A 27,331-nucleotide genomic window follows, 5' to 3' on the forward strand; every position below is an offset into this window, starting at 1 on the left:
CCACTGCAGAGGAAAAAGAAAGACAATGATAAATTACCCATATGGATAAAGGTAAAGACCTTATCTCTTCCAAAATACCAGCAATTATATATTATTCATGTTTGGGAAGAAAAAAAATAATCATTGCCCATATTGAAATGAGTGTTTATGATGATAAAGCAAGGAGCTAAATTAAATTCTAAATGCACAGAATGTCTTTTCACATCATTTTGATGAACAGATAACAAGTGCTCTTCTGCTACTTGATCGTTTGGGTATCGATTTTGAAACCACTTACTCTTGCTGTTTGCTTTTTGTTTTTAAGCCATTCTTAGTTGTCCATCACCATAAGGAGCAGCTCAAGACGTGGTGGTGTCAAGTTGTTGACTTTCAAGTAGGACACATGATATCTTTGTTCTCTCTTGAGGGGCAGTGTCAGAAAGTGGCAAGAACAGGCTAAAGTCCTGAGCATGGAGTTCTTTATGCTGAGTGTCAGCACAGGATTAAATTATCTCGGAAAACCATATGCAGAAATGGCATTCTTTTGTAAAGTATGTTTGCAAACATATAAACATATATATATATAGGTATATATATCAGGTGATTTTTCAAGAAAATGTGGTTTGTACCCCTTATTTTTGGCATGTCTTGTGCATATCTACTCGCTTCCAGATGTATTAACCCATCTCAATTAAATGGGCATCTAGAAGTAGCCAGCTGAGTTACAAAGAGAGCAAGATCTGATATCAGCTGCAAGAGCAGCCTCTTACTGCCCTTGGATCAATAGTTTAAGTAGAAAACTAGTCAGTTTCTGGGCAGAATGAAGTTTGCACATTTCCTCCACCTCCTTGTGCCTCCAGGCAGATAATGCGCCTTACTGACCCCACTGGAGGGGCAGCGAGCATTCAAGGCAAGGGATGGTACCTACACTCCTTTACCTGGCTGTGAGAATGAGGTCCTATTTTTCTGTATTTTAAACCAGGCTAACACAGCACCACTTCAAATCATCTCAGCTTCACTGTCTTCCAAGGGCATCCTTTTGTTTTTGTTTCTTTCTGCTTAAATGAACTACTTATAAGTGACTAATCAGGTCCTTTTGAAATACAGAATAATGAGGAATTTTCAAAGACCTAACAGATATTATTTTAGAAATTATCTCTCTTGCATGCAGGAAAGCACGCTTTTAAAACTTATAATTTTTTTTTTTTTTTTTTGAGTATACAGGGTATATATACATGTGTGTGTCTTTTCAATGTTTGCCTTTCTCTTTTCATTTTAAATTATAGACCACGGCATTATTGCAGCTCGCAGTAATTTTGAGTTGAACATGACATTATTTCCGTATAATGAATTAATGCGTAGTATGCAGCTACCTACTTCCATTTTATGGCGTTTTTACCCCCAGGATTCTATGAAAGAAAAGTTCCTACCATTTTTTATGTTTCTTCTCGTAACGTAGCACTATCATAATGCCATTATATTCCCCTTTTCACAGGTGGCAGTGAAAGGAAATTCTATGTGCAGTCATTAGAGAAGCTGAGATTCAATTTTTAACAAATACTAGAAATTATTGAGTATTCATTACCAAGCGCTCTTATACTGGATTTTCTAGGAACTTCTACAAGAAAAAGTCATACTTGACGAATTATGAATTCATCTTTTCTCTGTTAGTATACATTGAACTATTGATTTCTCCTCTCAGTGGGGAAAGAAATGCTCAAAACTGGAAGGATATTTTAAAAAATACTGGCGTTATATGAAGGATAAAGTAGCATTCCACGTATATAGCCAACAAAACAGATTGGAAATGGAAAATGTGAAGAGAAAAGGGCAGACCCAACTGCCACACTTAATTTGAGCGTCCTGGCCTTTGACATGCAGATGGAGGCTCATGTCCATCCTATGTCCATCACCTTGGGAGACCAACATGGATGACCTGTGTCTGGACGACCTTGAAGCTCTCGTAATGTCAGTGGACCTGGGAGCTTTTGGGGTGTGCAGCAAACAAAGCTCGAGCTTTCAAAATTCCCTAGCATAAAAGCAAAGCTTACTTAATGAGTTCAGTACCTCCAGCATTATGAAGTTGCTGTTGTGCACATTTGGCTTTTGGAGTCTGAACTGTGCTATAGGTGCTGATGTATTCTCTTGTATCTGGCACATAGATATTTGATTAATATTTATTCAATATTCAAGATACAGTCCCTGGAAACAAGAAGCCCATACACCCACTGTTTTATATTGCTCCTTAATAGACATGCCTGGCGTGATAGCCCTGAGCTGAGTCAGTAGCTTCGTTCAGTTTAATAACATCACTAGAAACATTGCATCCTGTTCAATGGAATGATTTGATTATTTCATTATGTCTCCTCCAAAGAAAATACAAACTCGTGGCTGTAATGATTCTCACGTGGCACTTAGACCCATTTATCCTTCAAAAAGTTGGAGCTTCCTGCCCCAAGCTGCTTGCTGCCTTGCTTCTGCACAAGTTTGGTAATCCATGTGCAAACAGGACCGCTGGGGCACCCTCAGCCTCCTCAGCACAAAATCTGTTTTCCTGCCTCGAGCTGCTCAGGGCGAGCTGATCCCATTGGCTTTGCACTGCTGGGGTGATGCTCTGCCACGCCAGATCAGTGCTGGGCAGCAGCCTGGAGCTGTTGGATACGAACAGCTGAGTCCTACTGAGGTTGTCAACCATTTCCATTCGTCAGGAAAAGTGACATTTGCTTGTTAGATCGGTTTTAAAGCCACAATCATAAAATCTTTTCTATTTTATAGTATCATATTTTTTTTTCCTCTTAATTGCTTTGGATCACCACAAAGCAATCAGAAAGGCTACGTGTAGTTAAAGAGCTTTCCCCGTGATCATCAAAATGAGAGCTCATCTTATCATGAACGTGGCAATAATGTATTTCTTCTGTCCTGTTCAGTTTTGCTTTCAAGGTTCCTTCAATTCAATGGGAGGAATGGCATTTATTTTGTGTCTTCTGCAGAGCTGAATAGGTGGCCATAGCTTATAATATAAATACCAACCATAAAATCACACAAAAATAGCAAGATCCGCAGACTTTTTTTTGTTGTTGTTGATGACTTGACACAAGTACATTATTCATCTCTGGCAGTTATTGCTCTATAAAGTCTTTACCTCTCGTAGAAATGATGATTATAGGATCACCTCCAAAAAATATATGAAATGGGCATAATTCAGCATTAGGTGCAAAAATTATCTCATGAGCTGCTGAACCTGGCATGGATTTTACAGGTCTAACAAAATGAGAGTGTGGTTCTGTTTCCTTGTAGGACTGTGTTTCTTTGGTCGTACTGAAGTGAAGGAAAGAATCATCAGTTTTTAAAGCACTTCTTAGCCAACCACGCTGTGAATAAAGGGATTTTGCACTGAAACTTTGCAATGAAGCACAGCCCAACTTTATAGGCCTTGTATTTCCTATAAATCACTTTTCTAAGATACTTTAACTTCCACGTTATAGTTGGAGCTGGTCTAATAATTTCGTAGACCAGTGTCAATGCCTTTTCCTCTTTGTTTCCTCCTGGCTGAACATCTTTCCTGCATCTTTTATCCTCCCACTTTTCCATTACACCTCAACTGAAAAAATCTGGGTATGCAGAACTAGTGGGTCAATGAGGCACAAAGACCCAAGATACTTTGGATGACACAGGTGACATTTCTGTCCAGCAGTGACCACATCGCTTGGCTGATCGGAGAGGCAGACCCAGCCTTCATCTTCCCCTTTCCATCCCTTGAGGAATAAGGCACACATCAAGTGTGGCAATAAGGCTGAAATACTGGGAGACGTTTTCAAAACCGTGAAGACCTGGGCCTTAAGAGACTGAGCCATTAGGGAGTTGTTTTGAGAGCAATGATCATTTAACTGTGTTTTCTGGTAGGGATACTCTTACTGTTACTGTAAACTGATTAAATGAGTGCTGTCCTCCTATATTTGGAATATCACCTTCATTAACCATGGTCATATAAACCTTACATTCTTTTTTCTCCTGCCCTTCTTCAGGCAATCTAAGCAGTGTGTTTTCATTGGAGCATTTCGTTCAGCTGTCTGTACTGTTTGTTTTGTAGAATATCAGAGAGTGCCGAGGGCTTCTTGAAAAAGGTTAACAATTAAAGTCTTTACGCTCATAAGAAGCCATCAACATCTCCTAGCTCTTCAGTGTCGGGACCTCATAAAGAGCTTCATTGAGCTGGTCGAACAAACAGAGCAGATCTTCTATCTTGCTGCAAACAACGTAACATTGACTTTCTTTTACTGAGCCTGGTCAGAGCTCTCCTAAACTTTGCTCTTCATCATCCAGTGTTTTTCTCCCAGGTCTCTCGGGCTTCTCAGAAGGTTGAGTGACAGGATCTGCTGCAAACCACGTCTGTCAGAGCAACTTTAGCAGATCCCTTGTTGGGACTTGGTTGAATATCAACACATTCAGTCCCATGTCAGACTGACAGGTACATTCCGGTGCTCTCCTTATTGGCAAGGTTCTCCACTGAGTCTAATTCATTATTTCTATCCTCACTGCCCTACATGTGACAAAGCCTTTCAGAAACACACTTGTGTTACCCATGGGGATGACGGAGTCTTTCAGGACGGCTACCTCTCAATTTAATTTTATTTTTTTCATGTGAGCATACCTTTCTTCTTTAACAACAACAAAAAAAAACCTTTTATCGAGACCTTTTCTATTCTTTTTTCTAACCTTAGCTCCCTAATTCAGAAGACTTCTAGATCAGCAGAAGAGCTGCCAATTTAAGCTTTCCCTACAGCTAAACTGGAGAACCTGGAAAGGAATTAGCTCGGACCAAGAAAAGCCTATCAGGAGATGCTTCGGTGCAGTTAAGGAATAAGTGGGCAGAGCTTTCTTTCCAGACAGAGCTTCCTATTACAGACAGCTTTTGAAGGGGTTACTGCCACAAGCAATAAACTTGAAGATCTGTATGTTCTGCAGTTTTCTTTTCTTCTTTTCCCCTTCATCTGTCAGCTCAGGCTTTCTCTGTGTGGCCATGTGTTTGATCGTGATGCCCTTTAGCTTTTATCTGGCATCCTACCAATTTTTCTGTCTGTCCAGCACCAGACAGCTCTGAAGTTGTTTGACATGAGACAGGTGCATTTAACCCAACGTGGCCAAGGTATATTTCGCTGCATCCCGTGTTCTTATCAAACAAAAAAAGTAACAATAGCTAAAGCCACCAGATTGTGTTTCTAACAAACAACTGCAATAATCTATATTTATTGGGAACATTTCCCAGAATGTCACAGACGAAGTACCTCGAGACTGTTAAAATCCCTGGGCAAGCAAATAGCAGATTGCTACAATTATCCTTTTCATGTCCCCAGAAGGAGATGTACCTCAGTACTGATTTTGCAGGTGGAGTACTAGGACACATGCAGACAATCTGATGTGTCCTGTGTTGCACAGGTCTGTAAAAGAAAGAGAAAGAAATAGAGCTAAGACTGACTAATTTCAACAGTAAGGCTGTTACAAGCAAGGGTGCTGAGGCCCTGGCACCACTGCCCAGAGAGCTGTGGGTGCCCCATCCCTGGAGGTGCCCAAGGCCAGTCTGGATGGGTCCTGGGCGGTCTGAGCTGGTGGGGGGCAACCAGCCCATGGCAGGGGTTGGAACTGGGTGGGCTTTAGGGTCCCTTCCAAATCAAACCATTCCATGATTCTATCATTCTAAGAAGTAACTTACTAGATTTTCACTCCATGGTGCTCTACTGAAGGTTCATTCCAATTCGTCTATCCCAGTAAATGTGAAGTGGTAGAAAAGTTCAAAGAGATGAAAAGATTTATGGCAGCAAATTAAAATACTTACTACGAGTAACTTGGCTGAAACTGGCTAAGCAGTCATGATAACTATCTCCATACATCTGAAAGCATTGAGGAAGAAGGCACAGTGAGTTCTGGAGGAAATATTTTGAGGCTCTATAGAAATTGATTGGGGTGAGATTTCCCCTTGGTACCTATTCTCAGTCAAGGAAAGAATATACATTTCATCAAGAAAAATAAATAAATAAATAAATACAATGTGTAGAATTTTCTTTCCACAATGAAAAAATGTTCAGCAAAAGCAGTATTTTTGTCTATTTCACAGTGCCAAGCGCAGTGTCAGCAGAAAACATCTATGAATAAGAAGTGTTGGAAGGGCCGACGTCTTAAGTTATGAGACACTGGGTCAGAGTCAGTATTAAAGACAAATCCTTAATAAGAATCTGTGAAATGGCTTTTGGGGATTTACTTTTCTGGCTTCTGTTCTAAAACTCTTTAGGTCTGTTCAGACTTTGTAGAAAAGTGAAGCAGCCTTATATCTGGAAAGTGAACTTTCCTTATATCTTACCAATGGGAATGTAAAGGTATCAGTGCATCCCTGTCTACTTTGCTTCTGTGTCCCAGCTCTCACCAGGAAGGCTTAACTTTTCTAAGGCATAAAGAAGGACTTCAATCCTTCTCTTCAGAAAGCAATCATATGAAGTTGTACAGTGCGCCACCTGAAATAGCAAGTTGACAGTGTCTTGGGGTTTCTGAGAAGTTTTTATGGACAAATTAAAACAAAATAAATAGGGAAGGTCTGATTTAAAAGTGAAAAACAGACGGAGTGGTGTTCATTGTAAAACAAGAATCCGTATGGCCTGATACGAAAGTACTGAAGGAAACAGGCAAACAAAAATGAGACAAATGAAAACCAGAGGCAGTAGATAGAAACTTTTATTATTTCAATGGGAAGCCAAGGCTCCAGCTACAAGAAATTTAATTTTGCTCAACTGTAGAAAGCACTCTGAACTGGCAGGCCTGAACTGATGGAATAAATCTCTTCCATTAACATGAGAGATAATTTTATGTAACTATATCGGGAGACCTAGCAGAGCTGAGCGTCTTAGCAGTACCACTTAACTTGTTTGTAGCGTAATTGCATTTAGACCAAGGTCTTCTGAAGGAAATGGCTGACTAAATTAGCATTAACCAGGTTCCTGGGGGGCTTGGCTCGTTGTGGGTAGTCAATCTTGCCTCCAGGAAGGACACGTTGACACTAGAGAAGCCAGCTGCTTCCCACGCATTGTGTTCACTTCTTTTCCCAAGCGGGGCAAATTCTATCACCTAGGGAAGGAGGAGAGTTGAGAATCTAATCATGCTTTGGTTTTCTTCCAGTTCCCATCCCTCCTGCCTTTAAGTGAATTCAGATTTGTGCTTATTGCTCCAGCTTTTTTTTTTTTATCACTGTGGTTTGGGAAGGACATCCCCTTTGTGGGAACATCTTCCCTATAGCACGTAAGTAAAGCTGTTGTTGTAGTCCTCTGGAGGACTGGTGGTTGCAGCTGCTTCTCTGAGAAGAGATGTTAGCCTCATCCGACTTAGTGAGCACACAGATGTGCTGTGAAGTATTGGCTGGGATGGGAATCCCATCTCTTGCTGGAAGGTGGGAGTTCAAATTCATTTGTTAAAGCTGCAGAGTTCAGTGCTTGTCCACACTGTGCTGATCACTGTCACTGAAGAAATAGTTATCTGTGATATGTAATAGACCAGATGCTGGCTGATATAAAGCACATCCCCCCACTAACAGAAGCTGAGGATCAAGGCTAATGCGTTTCCAGTATTACTTACGTGTTTGAACTGCTTGGACGTATTTTATGTATGACAGCAGGAGAGTCACCTGCAACATTCTGTATGTTTTCCTTTCCCTGCTTTTAATTCTTGGATGGAAGGAACAACAAATGGAAGGGTTCTTCCTGGGTTTGCAAAAATATGTGAAGTTGTGTTAGAGTCTTCAGTGAGAAAGGCAATAGAAATACATAGAATATTATTAACTAAAAGCTGGGTCCAAGTCTTTTCCTTCATGACTCCTAGTGATGTTATATCAGAGAAAATTCAGTGACGGAAAAATCACTTCTATTATCTCATTTTTCCCGTGTTCTATTCCAAAACTGTCTAGGAACCAAGTCACAATTCAGATTGCTGGTACATTCTGGTAACGCTTAGAGAATTTCTGTTAATATTTGAGCTCTCCATTTACATCAGTAGGAGTTTTAAGACTCCCTGAAAAATAGTCTGTTTGCTGTGCTGTGGAAAATACAACTAACACAGTGTTTACCTAATGGAAATTATATGTTATCTCCTTGCATTATACAGTATCAGATTTTTAGATGGACTCAAGGAAAATAACTTGATCCTTCAAGTGTTTATGAAAGCAACTTTACAAAACATTGCAGGTATCATCCTTTGCCTGAATGAAGAAGTAAACTGGCATTTCTCAGCTCAAGTGAGTAGATAGCAAGTGCAGCTGGGATGATTTACTCTCACTGAGATCTGGTCCTGCGCCTGCAGAAGCATTACCTTTCAATCCCAGCTCTCCACCAGGACAGCAGTTAGGAAAATCACTCACTGTCTCATGTTAGCAGACTGACACCACTATTTGCTATTGTTGCTCAGAAAAAAATAGTTGCCCTCAACCAAAAATTGGGCTCAGACAGTCTCATAGACGTGTGATGCTTTGTCTCTGCAGGAGGCTCTTCAGGTTGCAGCACGATAATGACTTAGAGGTCTGGAAGCAGACTTTGGAATGAGAACATAGAAAAATCTGTCTTTGGCTTTGCTGCAGATTTTCTGACTGACCTTGGACAATCGAAATGCACTCTGCTTTATTTCCTCCCTTTGTAAAATATCTGTCGTGCAGGATTAATCAATATTTGTAAAGATCCTTGCGATCTTTAGATAAAAGAGCATAGAGTAATCGGAACAGACGTAGCCTATAGAATATTGCAAGCTACCAAACTTGGAAAGAAAAAAAGTAGGAAGGAAAATCCTGTCTTGTTAGAGTTCTCAGTTCCTCAAGCATTGTTGTAAGGAACCTTTGTGAACATAGAAAATGATCTGTCATGGTTTTCACAACTGGTAACTGAAGGGTCTTTGTGGAATCTGTAAGGAACAAGCCATCAAGCCTATTGTGCCATAAATGTATCTGTTCATGACTTACTGTGTTCCTGTTTGCTTTGATTACAACCTGTTTTGCCCTCAGTTAGGGCAGTATTGTCAAGAAACTGACGCTTGGTTAGAGCAAATTCCAGCGTGACGTTGTGAACCCTACAGAAGCTCACAGTTATATGCTACAGCAGTTGTATTCTTCACAAAAAGGTTAAAAGTGCACCTCAGTTCTGATACCAAATATCCTTATACAACTCCTGAGAAAGATTTTCTGGAGCAGCAGGCCACCTTCAAGGCAGACTGCTTGGCCCTATGCTTCCAATCCTCATTAAGTGTATGTGTTTTCTAACTGACAGGAATTCCTAGCCACAGAAGTAGAGAGAAATGCCCCCACTTGTCAAAACAATGACCATTCCTTATCATTTCTCTCCTTCCTCCAGACACGCATGCGTGATTCGAGGCCAGGTGATGACAGTGGATGGAACCCCCCTGGTTGGAGTCAACATCAGTTTTGTCAACAATCCTCTTTTTGGATACACGATCAGCAGACAAGATGGCAGGTAGGATATCTTTATAGGATTTGCAGTGTTCAAGCTATGATTAAGCATTTAATACTGCCAACACTAAAGAAAAACTTAAGGGCACAGTTATTGTTGATGCATTTTGAAGATGTTGATGCAGTTTTGTTGTTGCTTGTTGTTTATTCTTATTTTTTATTACTATTAACTTTGTAATATAGACTAGAATCATTAACCAGCAATTAGGAAATGCACTGCACATGCATGTAAAGAAAAGATGTCTCCTGCAGTTCTATTCCTACTAATTCATGTTAAAATAATTAGGAAGAAGTCATTAAGATTACAGTTGTGTTACAGGCAGGCGCTTAATATTTGAGCAATCACACTCAACCAAAACAAAACCGTTGCAAATTGGGAAAGTCTTTCATCTTATCTTTTGTCTGTCAGTGCTAATTGGCTCCCTTTCTTTTAAGAATAGAAATGAAACATAAGGGGTTCCAGCTGCACGTGCTCCATGTATTGACTGCTAACCACTAGCACTTGGGAGAGGATTTATAGATTTTAGCACCCTCCAATCCACCACTTTCATTATAGGTTTGTCTTGGTGAGAGAAGCTGGTAGAATTGTGGTGAAAGTGAGGAAAATGTGCTAGCAACATGTGCTGAATGCTGCCTTGTTCTTGCTTTGGGTTTTGCACCTACTCCGACAATTAACGGTGACTAAGTTGTCTTATTGATGCTCCACCTTTTGGATGATGTGACAGCAATGTCTTGATGGTAAAGAGTGAAAAAACAGTGCTGTCCTTCAGAAAACACCTTTGGAACTGGTGCCTGTGTATTGCATGTGGCTTAGGCATGCAAAAGGGAAAAAGTCTTGCTCATTCATGCTAAGAATATCTCTGTCAAACTCACTGAATGTACTTTGCATGATAGTGAGATTAAAACTACACTCTCAGCATCAAACTGCTCCAAACGTATATATGCCTGCAAAGTTTGTAGGCAATAATACCTTCCAGAGCCTTTTTCCATCTGCTTGTTTCCTTGCCCTGGATAACACACACAATTTCTATGTGCAATATTTCCCTGAGATTGCGAGGACGTTGAGGAAGGGACTGTCTCTTTACTTTAAGAGGGGACCTTGCTTTTAAGCACATCTCTAGCCAGCAAACATAACAGAGCAAGAGACAGGGATCAGATGTCATAGACCAGGCAGTCTGAGATCATGTGGGGCTCATCGTGAAGCCAGGATTTCAGTCTGTGGCTGCAAGTGTGTGGCCTAGCTCAGACAGTGTGACATCAGCACTTCCCAGCTCATTTCCTTCACCTTCCCCTCAGACCAATCTACCCTGTGCATATAACAAACGTTCCACAAACCGTCCAGCTGCAAAACTGCGTCTCTTGGGTCATAAAAATACCTTCCAAAATTGTCAGGGAGATATTTTCTCAGATGGAAAGGCACAGCAGTGCATCTGCATACTCTGGAGGTAGTAAATAGGCAGGTCAACAGACTGTTCAGCCTGGAGAGGAAAAGAATTATTGGGGATATTATCAGTGCGTTATAAATTAAAGGATGGGAGTCTAGTGAATGGAGCCAGGCTCTTTACAGCAATGCCCAGCAGCAGAACAAGGGGCACTGGGCACAGACTGAAACACAGCACCTTCTGTATGAACATGAGGAAAAACTTCTTTCCTTTGAGAGTGGCAGAGGCTGGAACAGGCTGCCATGAGAGGCTGTGGAGTCTCCTTCTCTGAAGATATTCAGAGTCTGCCTGGATGCTTTCCTGTGTAACCTGCTCCAGGGAACCTGCTTTAGCAGGGGTTGGACTAGGCAATCTCTAGAGGTCCCTTCCAACACCTGCAATTCTATGTCACTATGATTCTGAATCCAATGGCTTCCTTGATAGCGAGGTCTTCTAAAAATTACCTTGAAATCTTCAAGAGCTAAATACTAAAATTATCAGGGCAGCACACAGTGTTAGACATCCTTTATTTCTACTCTTAGTCTTGTTCCCAATTTAGCAGGTAGCATGAGATGTGTCTCTGAGCCTTGCTGGGCCAGCCAACCAGCCTGTAAAAGAGAGATAATATTTACTCCCCTTCCTTACTGGTTACAACATCATTTATTAAATACTATTTGTACAGCACTTTCAAAATCAAATAGAGAATTATTGCTATTACTGTTTCTATTATGTATTTTAATGGTTTTCAGGATTCTTTCTAAATAGAGCTCTCTTCTCGTCAGCTTTTCCACAGTGCAGTTCTCACGTGATCGAGTCACTGTGTTTTAAGAAGTTGATGTTTTTAAGCAAAATGTATTTTCCCCTGAACTCCAGCAACAGGCTGCATGCATTGCCAATCTGTGGCACTGCACACTGATATAGGACCATCCAGCCCATCTGTGTTTGTCATTCTGGTTTGGAGAAAATCTCCCCTGGTGCAACTTGAGGTCATTCACTCCTGGTTTACATCCCTGTCACTGAGTCCTGAAACTCTTAGCACCAAGTGACATGAGCTGTAACCACGTGGTTATTACAGAGACGGTCTCTAACAGTGAAATCCTGATTCTACTTCAGTCACATTTCTTAGTCTGTTCATGAAGTCATTTCTGCTCTTCCTAGCTCAGCTCTCTGATAACTTCAAGGCTTACATGTGTTTTTAGACTAATTATTGTGACGCTGACGTTTTTCAGATAACAAGGCATGAAGATAAAATGCCATCTCCAAACCACTCTGTTGTATTCATGATTCCTCTCTAATGCAAACCTGACTGTGGGAACAAAGTTTCAGCACTGGATTATAAGCCATACTTTCAAATAGAACCTTAAATTTGATCAAATTTATAGCTTGTAAAGTCTATGAATCACCATGTGGTTGTTGGCATGAAGCTAATAAAATGACAGGAAGGATTTCAGCACGACTTTGCCACTGTCACACTCAGCAACTCTGTCAGTGGCTCCAATGGAATGTCCAAGCACATGGGCCTTCCAAAGAACAGATGAGAAAGGGCTACACTTTGCTTTTGGGCTGGGATTATTTTTTGAGCCCATTTTGGGGGCAAATAGAGAATTTCAGCCTTTATCCTTCCTCTCCGGAGCCTTTTAAGGAAAGAAGCAAAATGGATGTGTTTCCAAATAAAAACACTTCCCCACGTGCCTAAAAGCATGGGCATCATTTGTAATGTTTGTTTCTTCCCTCCCTTTGCCCCTTTTAGTGCCCAGATTCACCCAGCAAGAGTTTCGCCCTCATAGCTGAAGGGTTTGCCAGATGCTAACTGACTGTTAAAAATGCTTTCATCAAAGCAGAAATGCTGCACAGCTTTGCTGGCAAGGAGCTTGTTAGGCTCTACAATCCAAGCTCTGTCGGGCTGGGAAGCGGATGTCCCCACTTGAGTGGTAGAATAAACATGTCTTCGGGTTTCCAAAAAGCTTTCCACTCCCTCCTATGGACTCAATTTAGCGTTCTTTCCTGAATAACTCTGTCTTTTCATATCTGTGTTTACTAAGTGGCACCACAATCTATTGTCTATCAGAAAAAAATGGATAACGCACCCTTTGTTGCTACTGTGGGGTTTTTGCAGCAGACCCAAAAGCTTCATGATTAATTAAAATTGATAATTTTAGGGACTTTTTTTATCTACTTTCTCTCCTTGTAATTACGAGGTGCTGGATTTGGGCTGTCCGTGTGCTTATGGACCTGCTCCTCATGCACAGAAAAGTGCATCAGCACTAAGCTCTAAAGTACTTGAGCAGCTCTACTGGAGCTGGGGAGCCCTCCCCAACCTTGTGGACCATCAGACAGCAGCACCAAGCGCCTCAAGTAGGGAGGAGGGAAGAGAAAACTAGAAAAGCTTCTGTGCCTAAATTACATAACTGAGGAGAATAAACAAGAACAAAAAACAACCAAAGAAGCAAAACCAGAAGGTCTTCAAATCATGCTGACATCCTTTCTTTTCTCAGCCGCACCTCTTGTTTGAGTACACACATAATAGATATATCCTGTGGTGCTCCACTAAATCGCCCTCTGACAGGGCATGAATTTTAAATATAGCACAAAGGAAACAGGAAACAACTCGAAAACTCCATCCTACCATCTTTACATCAAGGGGAAGTATATTTCCCTTACTGAGATATCCTTTCAGACAGCTCTGGCGGGCTGTCTGCTCACCCAACATAATGTTCTCCAACACTAACTCAAACAGAAAAGCCACTTAGCTGGGGGTAGCACAGGATGAAGTTACAGACTGTAATTGGACCACAGGCAATGGCTTATCTACTCTGCCCTAAACGATTAAGAGTCAAAAAGGATATGTGTATGAGTGCTGAGTGTTGGGCACGGGGACAGCTTTCTGGTCTCCATTTCTCCCTTGTGCCTAGTACAGTGCAGTCCATGACTGGGTTCCACATGTTCCCTGGGTTGCATTAGGTATTAGTCAGGTCAGCAGTGGATGCCAAGACAGTTTATATGCTGGCATGTCAGAGAAACTACTTTCCAAGTAGTTTATTTCATCGTGCAAATGAATCCAATCTGCGACTATGGCTGACAAATACTCCAAGAAAAAGGCAAATTAGTATATATGGTCAAATAACTCTAGAAAACCAATAACAAAGATAAACATTTGTCTGATAAAAAGGGATAGGGATGTTTTTATTCACAAGGAAACAACACACAAAGAAACCAAGTTAGTTCTCCTGCCTCTGCCACTTGCTCTTACCCAACAAAAGCTTCTTCAAGCTGTAAATTCCATATTTGTAGAATGTAGGTGATGGTATTTCTGTGGCCTAGAAGGACAGTTGTTTTTCTCCCTCAAACATGTTTACTTACAGGATGTTGCTTACGCTAACTTTGCATTCCATCTCTTCTAACAGCTTTGATCTCGTTACCATTGGCGGGATCTCCATTATCCTGCACTTTGAGCGGGCTCCCTTCATCACCCAAGAGCACACACTGTGGTTGCCGTGGGATCGCTTCTTTGTCATGGAGACCATCGTCATGAGACACGAAGAGAACGAGATCCCGAGCTGTGATCTCAGTAACTTTGCTCGACCCAACCCTGTGGTCTCACCATCTCCACTGACGGCTTTTGCGAGTTCCTGCTCCGAGAAAGGTCCTATCGTTCCCGAAATCCAGGTATGAGCTTGAGAGAACATCATCCAGTTCTTTTTTGCACTTCTTTTGCCTACTGTGAGCAAATGGAACAATATTATACCTCTATTTCTTTTCCTATTCCACTACATATTATTCCAAGAAGTGTTCCCACTTTGTTTCCCCATTTTTCAGACTTTAGCAAAGAGCCCTCTCTTCCAAACACACACTTAGCTGGAAAGATTGTTTCCCCTTATCCAGAAGGTTGACTTCCCCTTATCCCTGAGAGATGGAGACCAAATACTTTCATATTTCAGTGCAATCTTGCCTTGTTCTTGCTTTGCTTTCACTTTGCATCTGTGGTAGGTAGGTTGAGGCCTGATGTAAGCCACAGTGGCCTTCAGGTAGTGCTTTGGCATTCAGTACTCCAGCGCCCCATACAAGGCTCATGAACTTCTTCTGCTCAGATGCCATTCTTCTGTTCAAGAGCAGATTTAACCCGCTGGTGGCTTGTCCTTCCTATCCTTGTTTTACTTTTTTAAAAGAAGTATAGTATCATAGAATCCTAGAATATCCTGAGTTGAAAGGGACCTATAATCATTGAGACCAAATCCTGGTCACGTTATATAAAGTCACATCAAGTACTTTTTGCCACATGGTGTGTAATCAGAGTATTTTGCTGAGTGAAAAGTTGGGTTTTGAAATGATTGAGTCAAACAACGAAACGAACCTTCCTCTGTAAAAATGCTTGCTGTGTTGAAATGTATGGATTAGCAGAATTCAAGTTTTCCTCTCTTGGTCCTAGATGCCAGTGTATCGTGGGTATTGCTTTTAGTGACAAACAGTAGCCTGCCAAGGTAGAAATAATAACAAGCAAAGCAACAAATAGTGTGCTTCCTGCTTGACTCCACTGAGGTTTCAGTAGCGTTAATGAGGAAAGAAGTCACTTCACGTCTCCTAATTGTAGGAACACCAGGTACTGAACCAGGTACTGAATAAATGAAGCTAGTCATCTCATTACCTTTCCCTCTGGACCAAATCCTGTGAACCTTTCTCACACTTATTTCCAATTAGAGTCTCCGAGTTTCTCCCAGCTTAATTACTACATAAGTCCCATGTCTTGCATTGTCCATCAAATTGCAAATTCTTGGTTTGATTTTCACATCTCTTTCTCTCAGTCCAACAAGAACTCTGAAAAGCAATGTTCAGTGCACCCTCGAAGCAAATATCTGATGCAGTGAAAGTACAATCATGACTTCACTCAACCTCACTCATTATTTGGTGGGATACTTGTTAGATTGTGTTAATTATATCTATTGAACTCAAACATTTTAAAACTCCTCTTCAATAAGGATGCATCTGTCTATTGACTGTGAAAGCAGATGGGAATGTAGATCATAAGCAATTGTTCAATACAAATTCCTGACTATAAATATGTAGTGCTGTTTGAAACACGCTGTAAATTTCGTGCATTGTCTCCAGCTGTCAATCCACAGAGATTCCCCTATGAGTGTCCTGCATTAGATCTGCTAAACCATGTGAGTGTCACAGATAACTTGGACATCCTGAGTGGCTCTGGACACCTGTAGTTATGGAATCAAATTAAGTGACATTCGTTTTGAGATGAAGGCATCTAAATCAGGTGTTCACCTGCCATCATCTAGATGTGTGCTAGATGTCCACACTCCCATTAAGCCTGACAGAAATCTAATCAATACTGTCATCAGAGCCTACAGATCAATTACTCTGACCATCCTGAAAATATCTGGTTCCCACTGACAATGTTGGTTAGATCTCCGCTATAATCAGTACTTAGATGCCTGCCTCTTATACACACACTTGTATGTCAAATGGATTTAGATGCCTTAAACTGAAATTGAATCCCACTCCTAAGTTACCAGGGCAAGACTCTCCTTCTGAAGAGCCCACCTCTACCTGCTGCCAATGGGGGGATTTGAAAGAACAGCTTACAGGATTCTCCTCACTTTAAGGTTCCAGTGTTTGTATAAGATGAATCCCATAACACATGGTGAATAATAACTTTACCCACATACCAAATATTTTATCCAAAATCCGTATAACTGTGTTCATCCTGAAATATTGGCAGCTGAAGGTAACAGTGTTTATCATATAAGAGAAACTCCCATTACAACAGTGTCCTTGCTGTACTTCAGTTCATTAATGGACCGCTTTTTGTTCTTGTTCTGGGTATACATACAATATAAAAGAACTTAGCTGTAAGTTTCTGCAGCTGCATTTTATAGTGCACACTCCCCAGTAGAAAAATGTTAAATATAATAGAAGAGTGTATTGCTAGAAGGAGTTAATAAGCAAATGCAGGGCTGGGAAAAGGATTCTGACAAGCTAAAGAAGTGGGCTGGCAGGATCTTATGAGATTCAAGAAATAAATGCAGTGTTCTCTACATGGATACATTCAAAAGACTATGTAATACATTTTTAATGTGTTTGATTTGGATGTCTCAGCACAGATTTGGTGTCATTTAGGGTGCCCTGAAGGGTCAGACCTTCACGTGTAGTTTCGTAGGGACAAGGATCTCGAAAAGGCTCATGTCAGATCTTTCATCCCCGTGCAGAGGTTTTGGATATCTCAAAGGCACTACATGCCTGTGTTACAGTCCCTGAATCAGGCCCTAAATGCTTGCCTTTTTCAAATTCCTTCTCAACTTTGTATTGAATTCATTTAAAAAAAGAAAAGAAAAGAAAAAAAAAAAAAAAAGGCCAAATTGTAGCTTGCTTGTTCTATTGGCAAAATGAATTTTGATGCATTCAGAGCATTTTAAAGCTTGTATTCACCTCCCACCAGTGGCCTACTGGATTATCCTCCCACCCATGCCCTGTTTTGTTGCTAGTTTAGTACTGCTTATGAACTACGAATGCATTCTGAGCAATCCAAATTACCCACTGAACCAGCTCTTCAAGCAGGCACCTTTAAAGACAGTCCCCTACACTGGTACCTCCGTGCTGACCCTTCTCTGAAGTGGCAGACGGCAGAGACAGATCGTGACAGAGATAAATAATTATTTCTAACAGGAATTTGAACCAGACATTGCAAATAGTACCTCAGCGACAATTATTTCTGCCTGACTTTTTCCTGACGGGGTTACATATAAAGACAGATTTGATACAAGGGACCACCTTTACAGCAGCTTGGCTCAGCTGGTCTCTGGTTGAGCCTGGTCCCAGCCCAGCTCGTTGCTGAGCTCATAAAATACCTTTTAAAATTCCTAGGTTTTCCCAGTTCTGTCATTTTTCACCCTCCTAAACACTGAGATATGTAAATTGAAAAGGCCGCATTAGAGAAAGTAAATATTTATGAGCACAGTGGAACAGCACTTTAACTTTTGGATGCGTCCTTTGGTCAAGTGCTGCGAGCTCAGAGATTGTAAGTTACCATTTGAAGAAGTGTTAGGCCTTGGGTAATAGCTTAGAAGAGGTCTTTTTCAGGGGGCAGATTGCATCTGTCGTCCTTTATAGCTCTAACTTTAAGAGATGAAGCAACTGTAAGAGATGAACAACTTGTCACATCAGGGAAGTTTACTGCTCCCATGTAGGAGTAGAGTGTAGGAGGCACAGATGTGGCTTGGAGGACACCAGCACAGCTGTGATCCCTTCGTGATGGAAGCATCTCTCGACCCACCTGCCTCCCAACCTCTGTGCCCTTGGTATAATGAAAGCTGAATATCGCTGGGGAGGTATTTTTATGGCTCATTTGGGGTCCAGCACATGAAATATTGCAGAAGTGATGCAGGAGAGCACAGAGCTAGTTCTGACCTTCTGACACATCCCATTATCAGCTCAAGTTTTCAGACTCGCTGCTGAGATTCTATCTTCATCTTTCAAACTTTGCAAAGGGCTGCTGCACTGTGCTGAAAACGTCCAGTGCTTACACAAGGAGGAAGTTTTCTGGAAGGGGAAAACTAATTTCACTTCCCCAAAGAATTAAGGAAGAAATGCTCCTTTTTTTGATCGGTATTTTCAGGGTCTCCCCTGCAGCATGGTGTTAGAGATTGCCTTCCAGAAAATGCCTCTGCTAAAAATAAAACAAATGTATTAAAGAAGGAGATCTAGGACCTTTTTATACTTTGGCAGGTAAATTGCTTGAAAATCCCATCTTTACTGAGTCTTCTCTGTTTTTGAAGCAGATAAAACTTGCCCTACTGTTTCTCCAGTTCTTCATGAAATTCTGTACTGGGACAACTGACTGTCCCAGTCAGCCAGAATCACAGAATCATAAAGTCAAAGAATCATAGAATCATTAAGATTGGAAAAGACCACTAAGATCAACTAGTCCAACCATCAACCCATGGCCACCGTCCCCACTAAAACCACATCCCCCAGTGCCACATCTACACAGTTCTTGAACACCTCCAGGGATGGTGACTCTACCACCTCCCTGGGATGCCCTCAGAAATATCCCTACTGCATGGCTAGAGGAGAAAACAAAGCAACTCACCTTGAGTACTGATGAATTTGGAAAAGAAGAGGGAGGGATAATACAAGTGTGGGAAAAGAGGTCGACTATGGTAGGTCAGGTCAAGAGCTTCATGGCACAGCTAAGGATAGAATTTTAAGCAAGCACCAGGGTAAGTAGGAGCAAACACAAGGGCTGAAAAAGGACCAGGGCACAGGATAAAAAGAGGAAAGAGTTATATGGGGCGAGGAGCAATTACAGAGAGAGATGGGTGAAGGGGTAGCACTGAGACATGGATGAGCCAAAGTAGGAGGATGGGAGCACTGTTAGTGACATGGAAGAATGACAGATTACCATCAGGACCAGGAAACATCTGTGAGGATACAAGCCAAATAGAACTTGATGTTTTAGTGTGATGGAAAGCCAAGAGGCAAAGACTAGAATAATAGAATTGTAGAGTGGCTTAGGATGGAAGGGATCTTAAAGATCAGTGAGATCCAACTTCGCTGCAATGGGCAGGGTTGCCAGCCACTAAATCAGGCTTCCCATCGGCATCTGTTGAAACCTTCCAAGACATCAGAGAAAATGAAAGCTATGGACTGGAATCCTTTCATACACCAACCTCCTTTCACCTTTAGGAGTCCATGTACTCCATTTAGCAGAGAGTCCCATTGTAAATACTGACTTAAACCAGGTACTTTCCACTGCTAATCTCCCACACAATTGAGATGGAGAAAGAGGAGTTTTTCTGGCTTTCACAACTAACTCCATAAATTACAGATATGATTTCATAATTGATGCCTACTAGGTGTTCGTTTTTTAGACAGGACTACCAGAGCTTTTATAAAGGTGTGTTTGATTAATTACATCTTTGCTGCCATTTCCTGTCTGCTCGCTGCTGATTTAACACCTCCCGGATTGCTTTTCCACAGGCACTACAGGAGGAGATTAACGTTTCCGGTAGTAAAATAAAAGTGAGTTACCTGAGCAGTCGCACGGCTGGCTACAAATCAGTCCTGAGGATCAGCATGACCCACCCCACCATCCCCTTCAACCTCATGAAAGTCCACCTCATGGTGGCCGTCGAGGGACGCCTCTTCAGAAAGTGGTTTGCAGCTGCTCCAGACCTGTCCTATTATTTCATCTGGGATAAGACAGATGTCTACAGCCAAAAGGTGTATGGGCTTTCAGAAGCCTTTGGTAAGTGACCCCAGGGCTTGTGTTTCTTTTTAGAAGCCACTAAGTGGCAACGCAGAAGGCTTGTTGCAAATCAATACAGTCCAACTGCTAACACATAAAATGGTCCCTGCTGGTTCACTGCTGTTTCCTTGGAGAGGATAGGGCCCAGCTGTTCAGGCAGCACGCATTTTCCCAGCAGATGAATACTTATCTATTGTCTGGCTCTTGTCCCAGCACATACATCCTGAGCTGCTGCTATCATATCCATACAGAAGGAATGAACTGGGACTAGAGGCATTTGGCTATTTCTCACCTACAGCTGAAAGCTGTCAGCGCTTCTTTGAAATGAATCCCTAGAACTGCGTCCTAATCTCTTCCCCTCCTTTTGCCTGACCTTCAGGATTACCCTCATCTCATAGTTTCCCTTTTTGTTACCTTTTTAAGAGCATCATCCCAGGCTGGGATGTTCTTTTTTTGTGCTTTGTGCAGTCAGTTACGTCTGCAAAACACTGTCAGAGGCTTCATATCAGAGGACAGACAGGCTCTGCATACTCAACATGTCACATAGGATCATAGAATTATAGAATGTTTTGGGTGGGAAGGCACCTCAGAAATCATCTAGCTCCAATCCTCCTGCCATGGGCAGACTTGCCAACCACTAAATCACACACTAGATCAGTTTGCCTAGGGTCCCATCCAACCTGGTCTTGAACACTTCCACGGACGGGACGTTCACAACTTCTCTGGACAGAATATTTCAGCATCTCATCACTCACACAGTGGAAAATTCCCCTGACATCTAATGTATGATGTTGCCATGAAGGAGGTGTTTTGAGTGTGTAATGAATAGAGGTGATACTTCTCTGCAGTTTTCCTTCCTATCTGGTGAACACCCAGAGGAAATACATTCAAATATCTTGAAGTTAGAACAGCCTTTTCAGGATGGTAAAGCAGAGCTATTAACAAGACGGGAGAGATCTTTAACAAATGGAGCTCTTTTTGGCAGAAGGATGGTGCCCTGATCCCTCATAGCCTCACAGAAGATAAGTTTCTTTCACATCATGTTTTCTAAGAGGGAGAGGGTGTTCATTTCTTATACTCAGTCACTAAACTCAGTAGTTTTGAGCAGACTGAGGGATACAACTTGCTGAACCTTACACCATCTGGATCCCAGAATGAGAACTGTTCCTTCATAGCATGTACTGAGGTACTATGTTTACCTGCTCTTTAAGATGCTAGATGAGCAGGTGATCCCAGCATACTACATGATGCAGTTCTGCAGCCCCAGGGTACTCAGAACATCAGCACTCAGGCTTCTAATGCTTCCATCCACTAGCACAGTGGAAAATATCAAGCCTTCATTTCCTGAACTACATCTCCCCCTGCGTGATCTTTCAGAGGGCTGTATTTGCTTGGGGGTACTGAGTTCACTTACAGCTCATCACTGTTTTGTAGATCACACATTTTTTTTATTTTTTTTTTTACTGGCAAAAAATTAGCCGTGTAATTGCTTTTCATTTGTGCAGAACTCACAGTTTTGCTCCGTTTCAGCCATTAGTGCTGGAATGATAAGGTAGGGCAGAAGAAAAGCAGGCCAATAAAACGGGATCTTGATACTTCTGAGAAAATCATAAAGGAGTCATTATTCTGTCAAAAACACGATTCTTCTACCGATATCATTTTACTCCTAAATATCTCCAATGATGTGTAGCAGGGTTATGAAAGACTCTGATTAGACATCGTAACAAACAAAACCCTGTTCTTCCGTGTACCCTGTTGACATTATCAATGACCACAAGTCAGTCTCATCTAAAACTGATGTCCATTCATTACCCATTGCTTCATTTGTGTAGGTCTTTACTCTTAAAGTAAGGCCATAATTTTCAGCAAACTCCTGACATGCAATCTTACATTAAATATGGCAAATAGGATTACAATGCTCCCATTTTGGTATCCAGCATTGCTTTACATTCTAGAATAGTCATTGTTTTAAGATACGTCTTTAAAACAGTGCCTTTTAAGTATTTAGCACATTTGTCCAACATCTACAACTCCATCGACCTTTTTAAATGCAGATGGCCTTTAAAGTGGGAAACACTGCAAGTTCGCATTATGATGATGGCATTTTAAATGAAATAGGCAGTTGCATGTAGAATGTTCCTACCCAACTCAGCTGAAATTCTGAATGTGCAGACTGTACATTTTCAGGTTACTGATCTGGAGGGGCTCTTTTGTTTCTCCCTTGCTCACAGTTTCCGTGGGTTATGAGTACGAGTCGTGTCCTGATTTGATCCTGTGGGAGAAGAGGACGGCTGTGCTTCAAGGTTATGAAATTGATGCTTCCAAGCTTGGAGGATGGTCCCTAGACAAACACCATGCCCTCAACATACAAAGTGGTAGGTTGGCTGTAGCACATAACCAAGGAATACTGCGGTGTGGCAGGGCCCAGTTGCTTATCATTAAGAATTCAATTAAAAGAAAAGGGGATAAACCTGACCAACATAAGTATTTTATCCTGTTTTCTACCAACAAATACTTTGTGGAACCTACATTTAGAAGCAATTTGGTGAGTGTAAATCCAAAAGAAGCTGATAGTGGTGAATCAGATGAATACCCATTAAATACATAGGCACACCTAACTTTGTATTGTCTTTAAAATAGTGATTAGCAAGGTTAATAATCCTAAAACAAAAAGAGTTTATTGGGGTCAGACCTACCAGTGATTATAAATCCACCCAGCTACATCCTTCAGTGTGCAAGTGGACTTGCAGAAGTGAGAAGCTTCATGGGTTACAAGGGAAAATGGAAGGCTCCATAGTCCTTGAAGGGAGCTGCAGACGGCAGCAGGGAGACCTGAAACATGATCAGAATGCCATCAGAAGATGGAAGCACTGTCTGTCTCTGAGTGGTAGCAGTGATATGGCAGCAAATATCTAAATTCAGCCCACACCGTGGCTGAAAACACTACGCTTATAGTGAATAGACCCTGATCTCCTCCGAGCTTTGTAGATGAAACATTCCTCTAGAGAATGCACTGTGGCTTTCTTGTCTCTTGTCTTTTCTTGAGCTACATTATTTATTTTATTTGTTTTTTCACCTGGTAGCCTGCAAATTACAGGGCAAAGAGGGACAGGAAAGGGAAATGAAAATTCATGAGATGCTGAAAAGTGTATTTCATTCACAAGTATAAGCAGTCTTGTTCTCCCTGTATGCATTGACCTTGTGAGGAATGTAATGGGCCTGTAAAAAAAAAGTGCTTGCTTCAGATAAGGTGGCCTTCCTTGTAGCCATCACAAAACAGTACCACGAAAATGATACACCTCCATGTCGCTTCCAGCAGTGCCGTGTATCCTCCCTGTGAGTCCCAGTTTCTTGATTTTGTTATTACTGTTTTCTGTCTCTAGGTATCTTGCATAAAGGAAACGGGGAAAACCAGTTTATTTCCCAGCAGCCGCCTGTAATTGGAAGCATTATGGGCAATGGCCGTAGACGTAGCATTTCTTGCCCAAGCTGCAATGGTCTTGCAGATGGGAACAAACTCCTGGCTCCTGTCGCTCTAACATGTGGATCTGATGGAAGTCTTTATGTCGGAGATTTCAACTACATCCGAAGAATCTTTCCCTCTGGCAATGTCACCAACATACTGGAACTAAGGTACGTTGTGCTGCATGAGGCTGTTATAATTATGCAGTTAAGTTTTGCAGTCTTGCATACCCAAAAGGAAAATAAGAAGTTGTAATAGAAAACACAGAAAGAATGGAAAAGAGGAAAAAAATTAAGAAAAACTGTCCAGATTTGCCTCTTCTGCAACTATGTTAATTTTGACTTACACCGGAGAAAATTTGGCCGAGGAGGTTCATCACATACTAAAAATATTGTCAGGTTTTTATGCTGCTAAATCAAACTGTGTTAATGTCTCCCATTTGGTCTACTTGTAGGCCAGTGGGAATTCTTAAAATTAACAACCAGCCTCCGGGATAACCCAGACTTGGAAGGACACAGCAGTGATGACAGTGCATAGAGGTTAATCAGGATAGATGATCATTCATACTTAAGACAGGATGATCACCTAGGGAGTCACAAACCTGAGGTTTTTCTGGTTGTTTTCAAGGGACAAACACATATTGGTTCCCTCTAGTCTCTGTCTGAACAGCTGTTATAGGATGAAGATATAGATGGAACATCTTAGAGTAAGTGAAGCGTTTCCTTTCACCTCAAAATAACAAAGGAAAACAATATATCAGGAGAGACTTTGGAGGCCTGTTAAAGAGCAACCACTAAAAATAATGAAGGGGAGAGAACATTACAGATTTATCACAAGTTCTGAGGAAATTAAATAGATTGTGGCTGGAACTGAAATTTCATATTGACTTCAGTAGTAATATTTTTTATTTGTAGCATTTCTGTTACAATATATAAGATTTCAAAGCACCAGAGCCTGGTTCTGGACTCTTCATGTGGCCAGAGTAGACTCACTCCAGGGGCGTCACTGGTCTACTTGGAGGACATGACCTGAGAGCTCAGTATTAAGGTTGCATCGTAGGACTGTTGGCACTCCCATCTAACTCTTAAGATCTGTTTTCACAGATGTCTGTGAACAGATCTCTGTTTTCACATCCTCACTTCTGGGAACAAAAGTAAGGCCCTGTTTCTGCAAGGAGTGCCATGTGGAGCTGCTGAGCAGAGCAGCAGGATTGCATGCTTTGTATTACCACAAAGCTGCAGGTGAAGAATAGGATCTGCAGCAGTACTGGTTTCTGTGATCCATTTAGTCCCTCTTTAACAAGCACACCACAGTCATTAGGCCCACAAGGCCTTGCTGAAAGCTTGATTTGGCACGTAGAGCTGTAGACTGTGGTGTATGAGAACAAAATCCAGACAGCTGTCACAAGGTTGGCACCTGCAGAATGGGTGTCCTGCACTGCCCACACAAAGATTACAGAATCAGGAGTTGTTGGATATGGAATCCTGCAATGACATGTTAGAGAGGGCTGGAGTTCTTTTTGAGTAAATAAGCAAAGAGCTGATGTATTCTATTCCTTTATGTGATAGACAAATACAGAATATATCTCGTATTCATAAGGTGAGGAAGTGGGATAAATCTTCTGTGCTGATCCACATTAAAGAATACAGCATTATTCTAGCGCCAGAAAGTTATTTTAATGACCAAAGGTGAGATTTCCAGAAGATCCTCAGTGATTTGGGGCCTAAATCCCATTGCAACTCATTGGGATTAATATCTCATTCCCAGAAGTACAATTCGGAAAACCCAATCTCTGTTTCATTGTCAGTGGAAATACCAGACCCAGTGCAGGTTTTTACAGTCTTTCCTGGTCGGAAAAGAGAAAATTGGGAGCCCTGACAGAGTGGCCTTGCTGACTTTTGCGTAGAGCCACAAAGTTAAATTTACTCCAGATTTAAATCTGCTGGAACGATTGCTCCTTCATCTGTGCAAACACTTAGGTTACTGGATCTAATAAACGTTTCTTCACTCTGGTGTGCTATAAAGTACATGGGTTCAGATGCAGGCTGACTAAGAACTATGGGGGAAAGCCATTCCTTTTGGACTAAATATAGTTTGCTTGTGCCTTCTCAAATCAGCATCTCTGTAGAGATTAACACCCTCAGTGTTTGGATTTAGGCCATTTTTGGTATTTTTTTTTCTTTTTTTTTTTTCTTTTCTTTTATTTATTTATTTTTTTAATGTAGTGTTCTGTTGCAGAGAGGAAAGCAAATGCATTGTGGGTCACAGATAACTGCATCTTGTATGTAACCAGACCCATGAAAAATGTCCATCTCAGCATTATTTCAGTCCTCTGGGACGGGGTTTGTGTGGTTGCGGCGATGAACTGCCACCCACAGTGGTGCAACTGGGAAGTTACCTTTGTAAATCACAACATATTGCTTTGAGTGCTAGTGAAAAAACGCCATGCAGATATCAACATCCACATTTATTTAGCTGTGTGTGATAAAGTCTGCCTGGCCCTATCTTTTACATTAAGTGGATAACTCCAAGCAGGTGAGATCCCACTTCCTTTGTGATATGCAGTGATACGTAAGTGAGCTCACTGACAAGTAATATCCAATATAAAATATATCAGTGTCATGCCAGCTAAGTCTTTATTTATTATTGCATTGTATGATACGGTTACTGTCAAGTTTTCAATCTGCTAATAATGCTTCGAATTGAGCCGCTAACACCTCATTCTTTCTTCTATTCCCTGCTTTCCTGTCTTCTGTCAGAAATAAAGATTTCAGACATAGGTAAGCCAACCAGTGGAGAATTCTTACGCTGCTCCCTGTCTTGTTGCATGTTGTTACACAGTGAGCCACGAGTGCCATTTCCAGATGATTCAATAGGAAATGAAGCTGCTGTGATTAAAACTGGCGTAGGTGATCAGTCATCAGAATGAGGAGCCATTAATCACAGAGCAGAATCGCACAGACTTCGGCATGATCTGTTGCAGTTGCAGACGGAGGAAATATGGAGACAAGAGGAGTGTCTATAGGGGGAGGCTGAAAGAAAAGCGGGTGGGAATTTACCAAGAAAAAAGTGAAGAGAGGGCAGCTGCAGGATGCAGGTTGCTTGAAGAGCTTTGATGGAAAAATGATTCTCATATGGTGGAATGTCTTCTTCATAGAATCATAGAATCATTGAGTTCTTTTTGAGTTCTGGGGAGAGGACAGACAAAATGAAAGGTCAGATGTACCTCAGTGTCACCCACTTAAGGAATAAGATTTTGTAAATGTTTGTCAATTAGAGCTTTTCATAGGGAGCATCTTGTGAAAGTGCACGAGGCTTAGCTGGGAGGTAGTGCAACTCGGAACCTTAGCCAGGAAGTGCAATAAAAAAGGAAGTAATGACAAGGAAACAACACGAAAGAGAGACTCCTCAGTTGTCTTTGTCACTAAGAGTATTTGTCACTTGGGTTCACTGGAGATGCAGTGAGTTTGATCCGATCAGTTTCACTCAGGAAGATGTCAGCCTCCTGTCACTGTTTGTGTTCGCAAGGACTTCTCTGGCTCTGATGAGTTTCCCATCCTTCTCCCTAGATGATTTCTAAATTAGAAGGCTAGGCTGTGGAATTGGGATGTTTTGGGTTTTGTTTTCTGTTTGCATTTGGGAACTCTTTTTTTTTTTTTTTTTTGCTATGTGCTTTTTATTTACTGTTCTTTTGGCTTTATAGAGGCTGTGCAAATCCAGAAATG

The 27,331-nt window shown here is 41.4% G+C and overlaps 1 protein-coding gene across 12 annotated transcripts in view; it reads left to right on the top strand.

Moving 5' to 3' along the window:
• The window catches only part of TENM4 (teneurin transmembrane protein 4), a 598,985-nt gene that overhangs the window by 506,261 nt on the left and 65,393 nt on the right, over positions 1 to 27,331 (top strand). For all 12 annotated transcript variants that reach the window (XM_072326955.1, XM_072326954.1, XM_072326960.1 and 9 more), the window contains 6 exons: positions 9,354 to 9,473; positions 14,295 to 14,556; positions 19,876 to 20,143; positions 22,375 to 22,518; positions 23,527 to 23,776; positions 26,366 to 26,386. In XM_072326955.1, the coding sequence (XP_072183056.1) occupies positions 9,354 to 9,473; positions 14,295 to 14,556; positions 19,876 to 20,143; positions 22,375 to 22,518; positions 23,527 to 23,776; positions 26,366 to 26,386 (1,065 nt within the window). The remainder of the gene's footprint in view (positions 1 to 9,353; positions 9,474 to 14,294; positions 14,557 to 19,875; positions 20,144 to 22,374; positions 22,519 to 23,526; positions 23,777 to 26,365; positions 26,387 to 27,331) is intronic.

Source organism: Excalfactoria chinensis, chromosome 1 (assembly GCF_039878825.1).
Source record: "Excalfactoria chinensis isolate bCotChi1 chromosome 1, bCotChi1.hap2, whole genome shotgun sequence".
Classification (NCBI taxonomy): Eukaryota; Metazoa; Chordata; class Aves; order Galliformes; family Phasianidae; genus Excalfactoria; species Excalfactoria chinensis.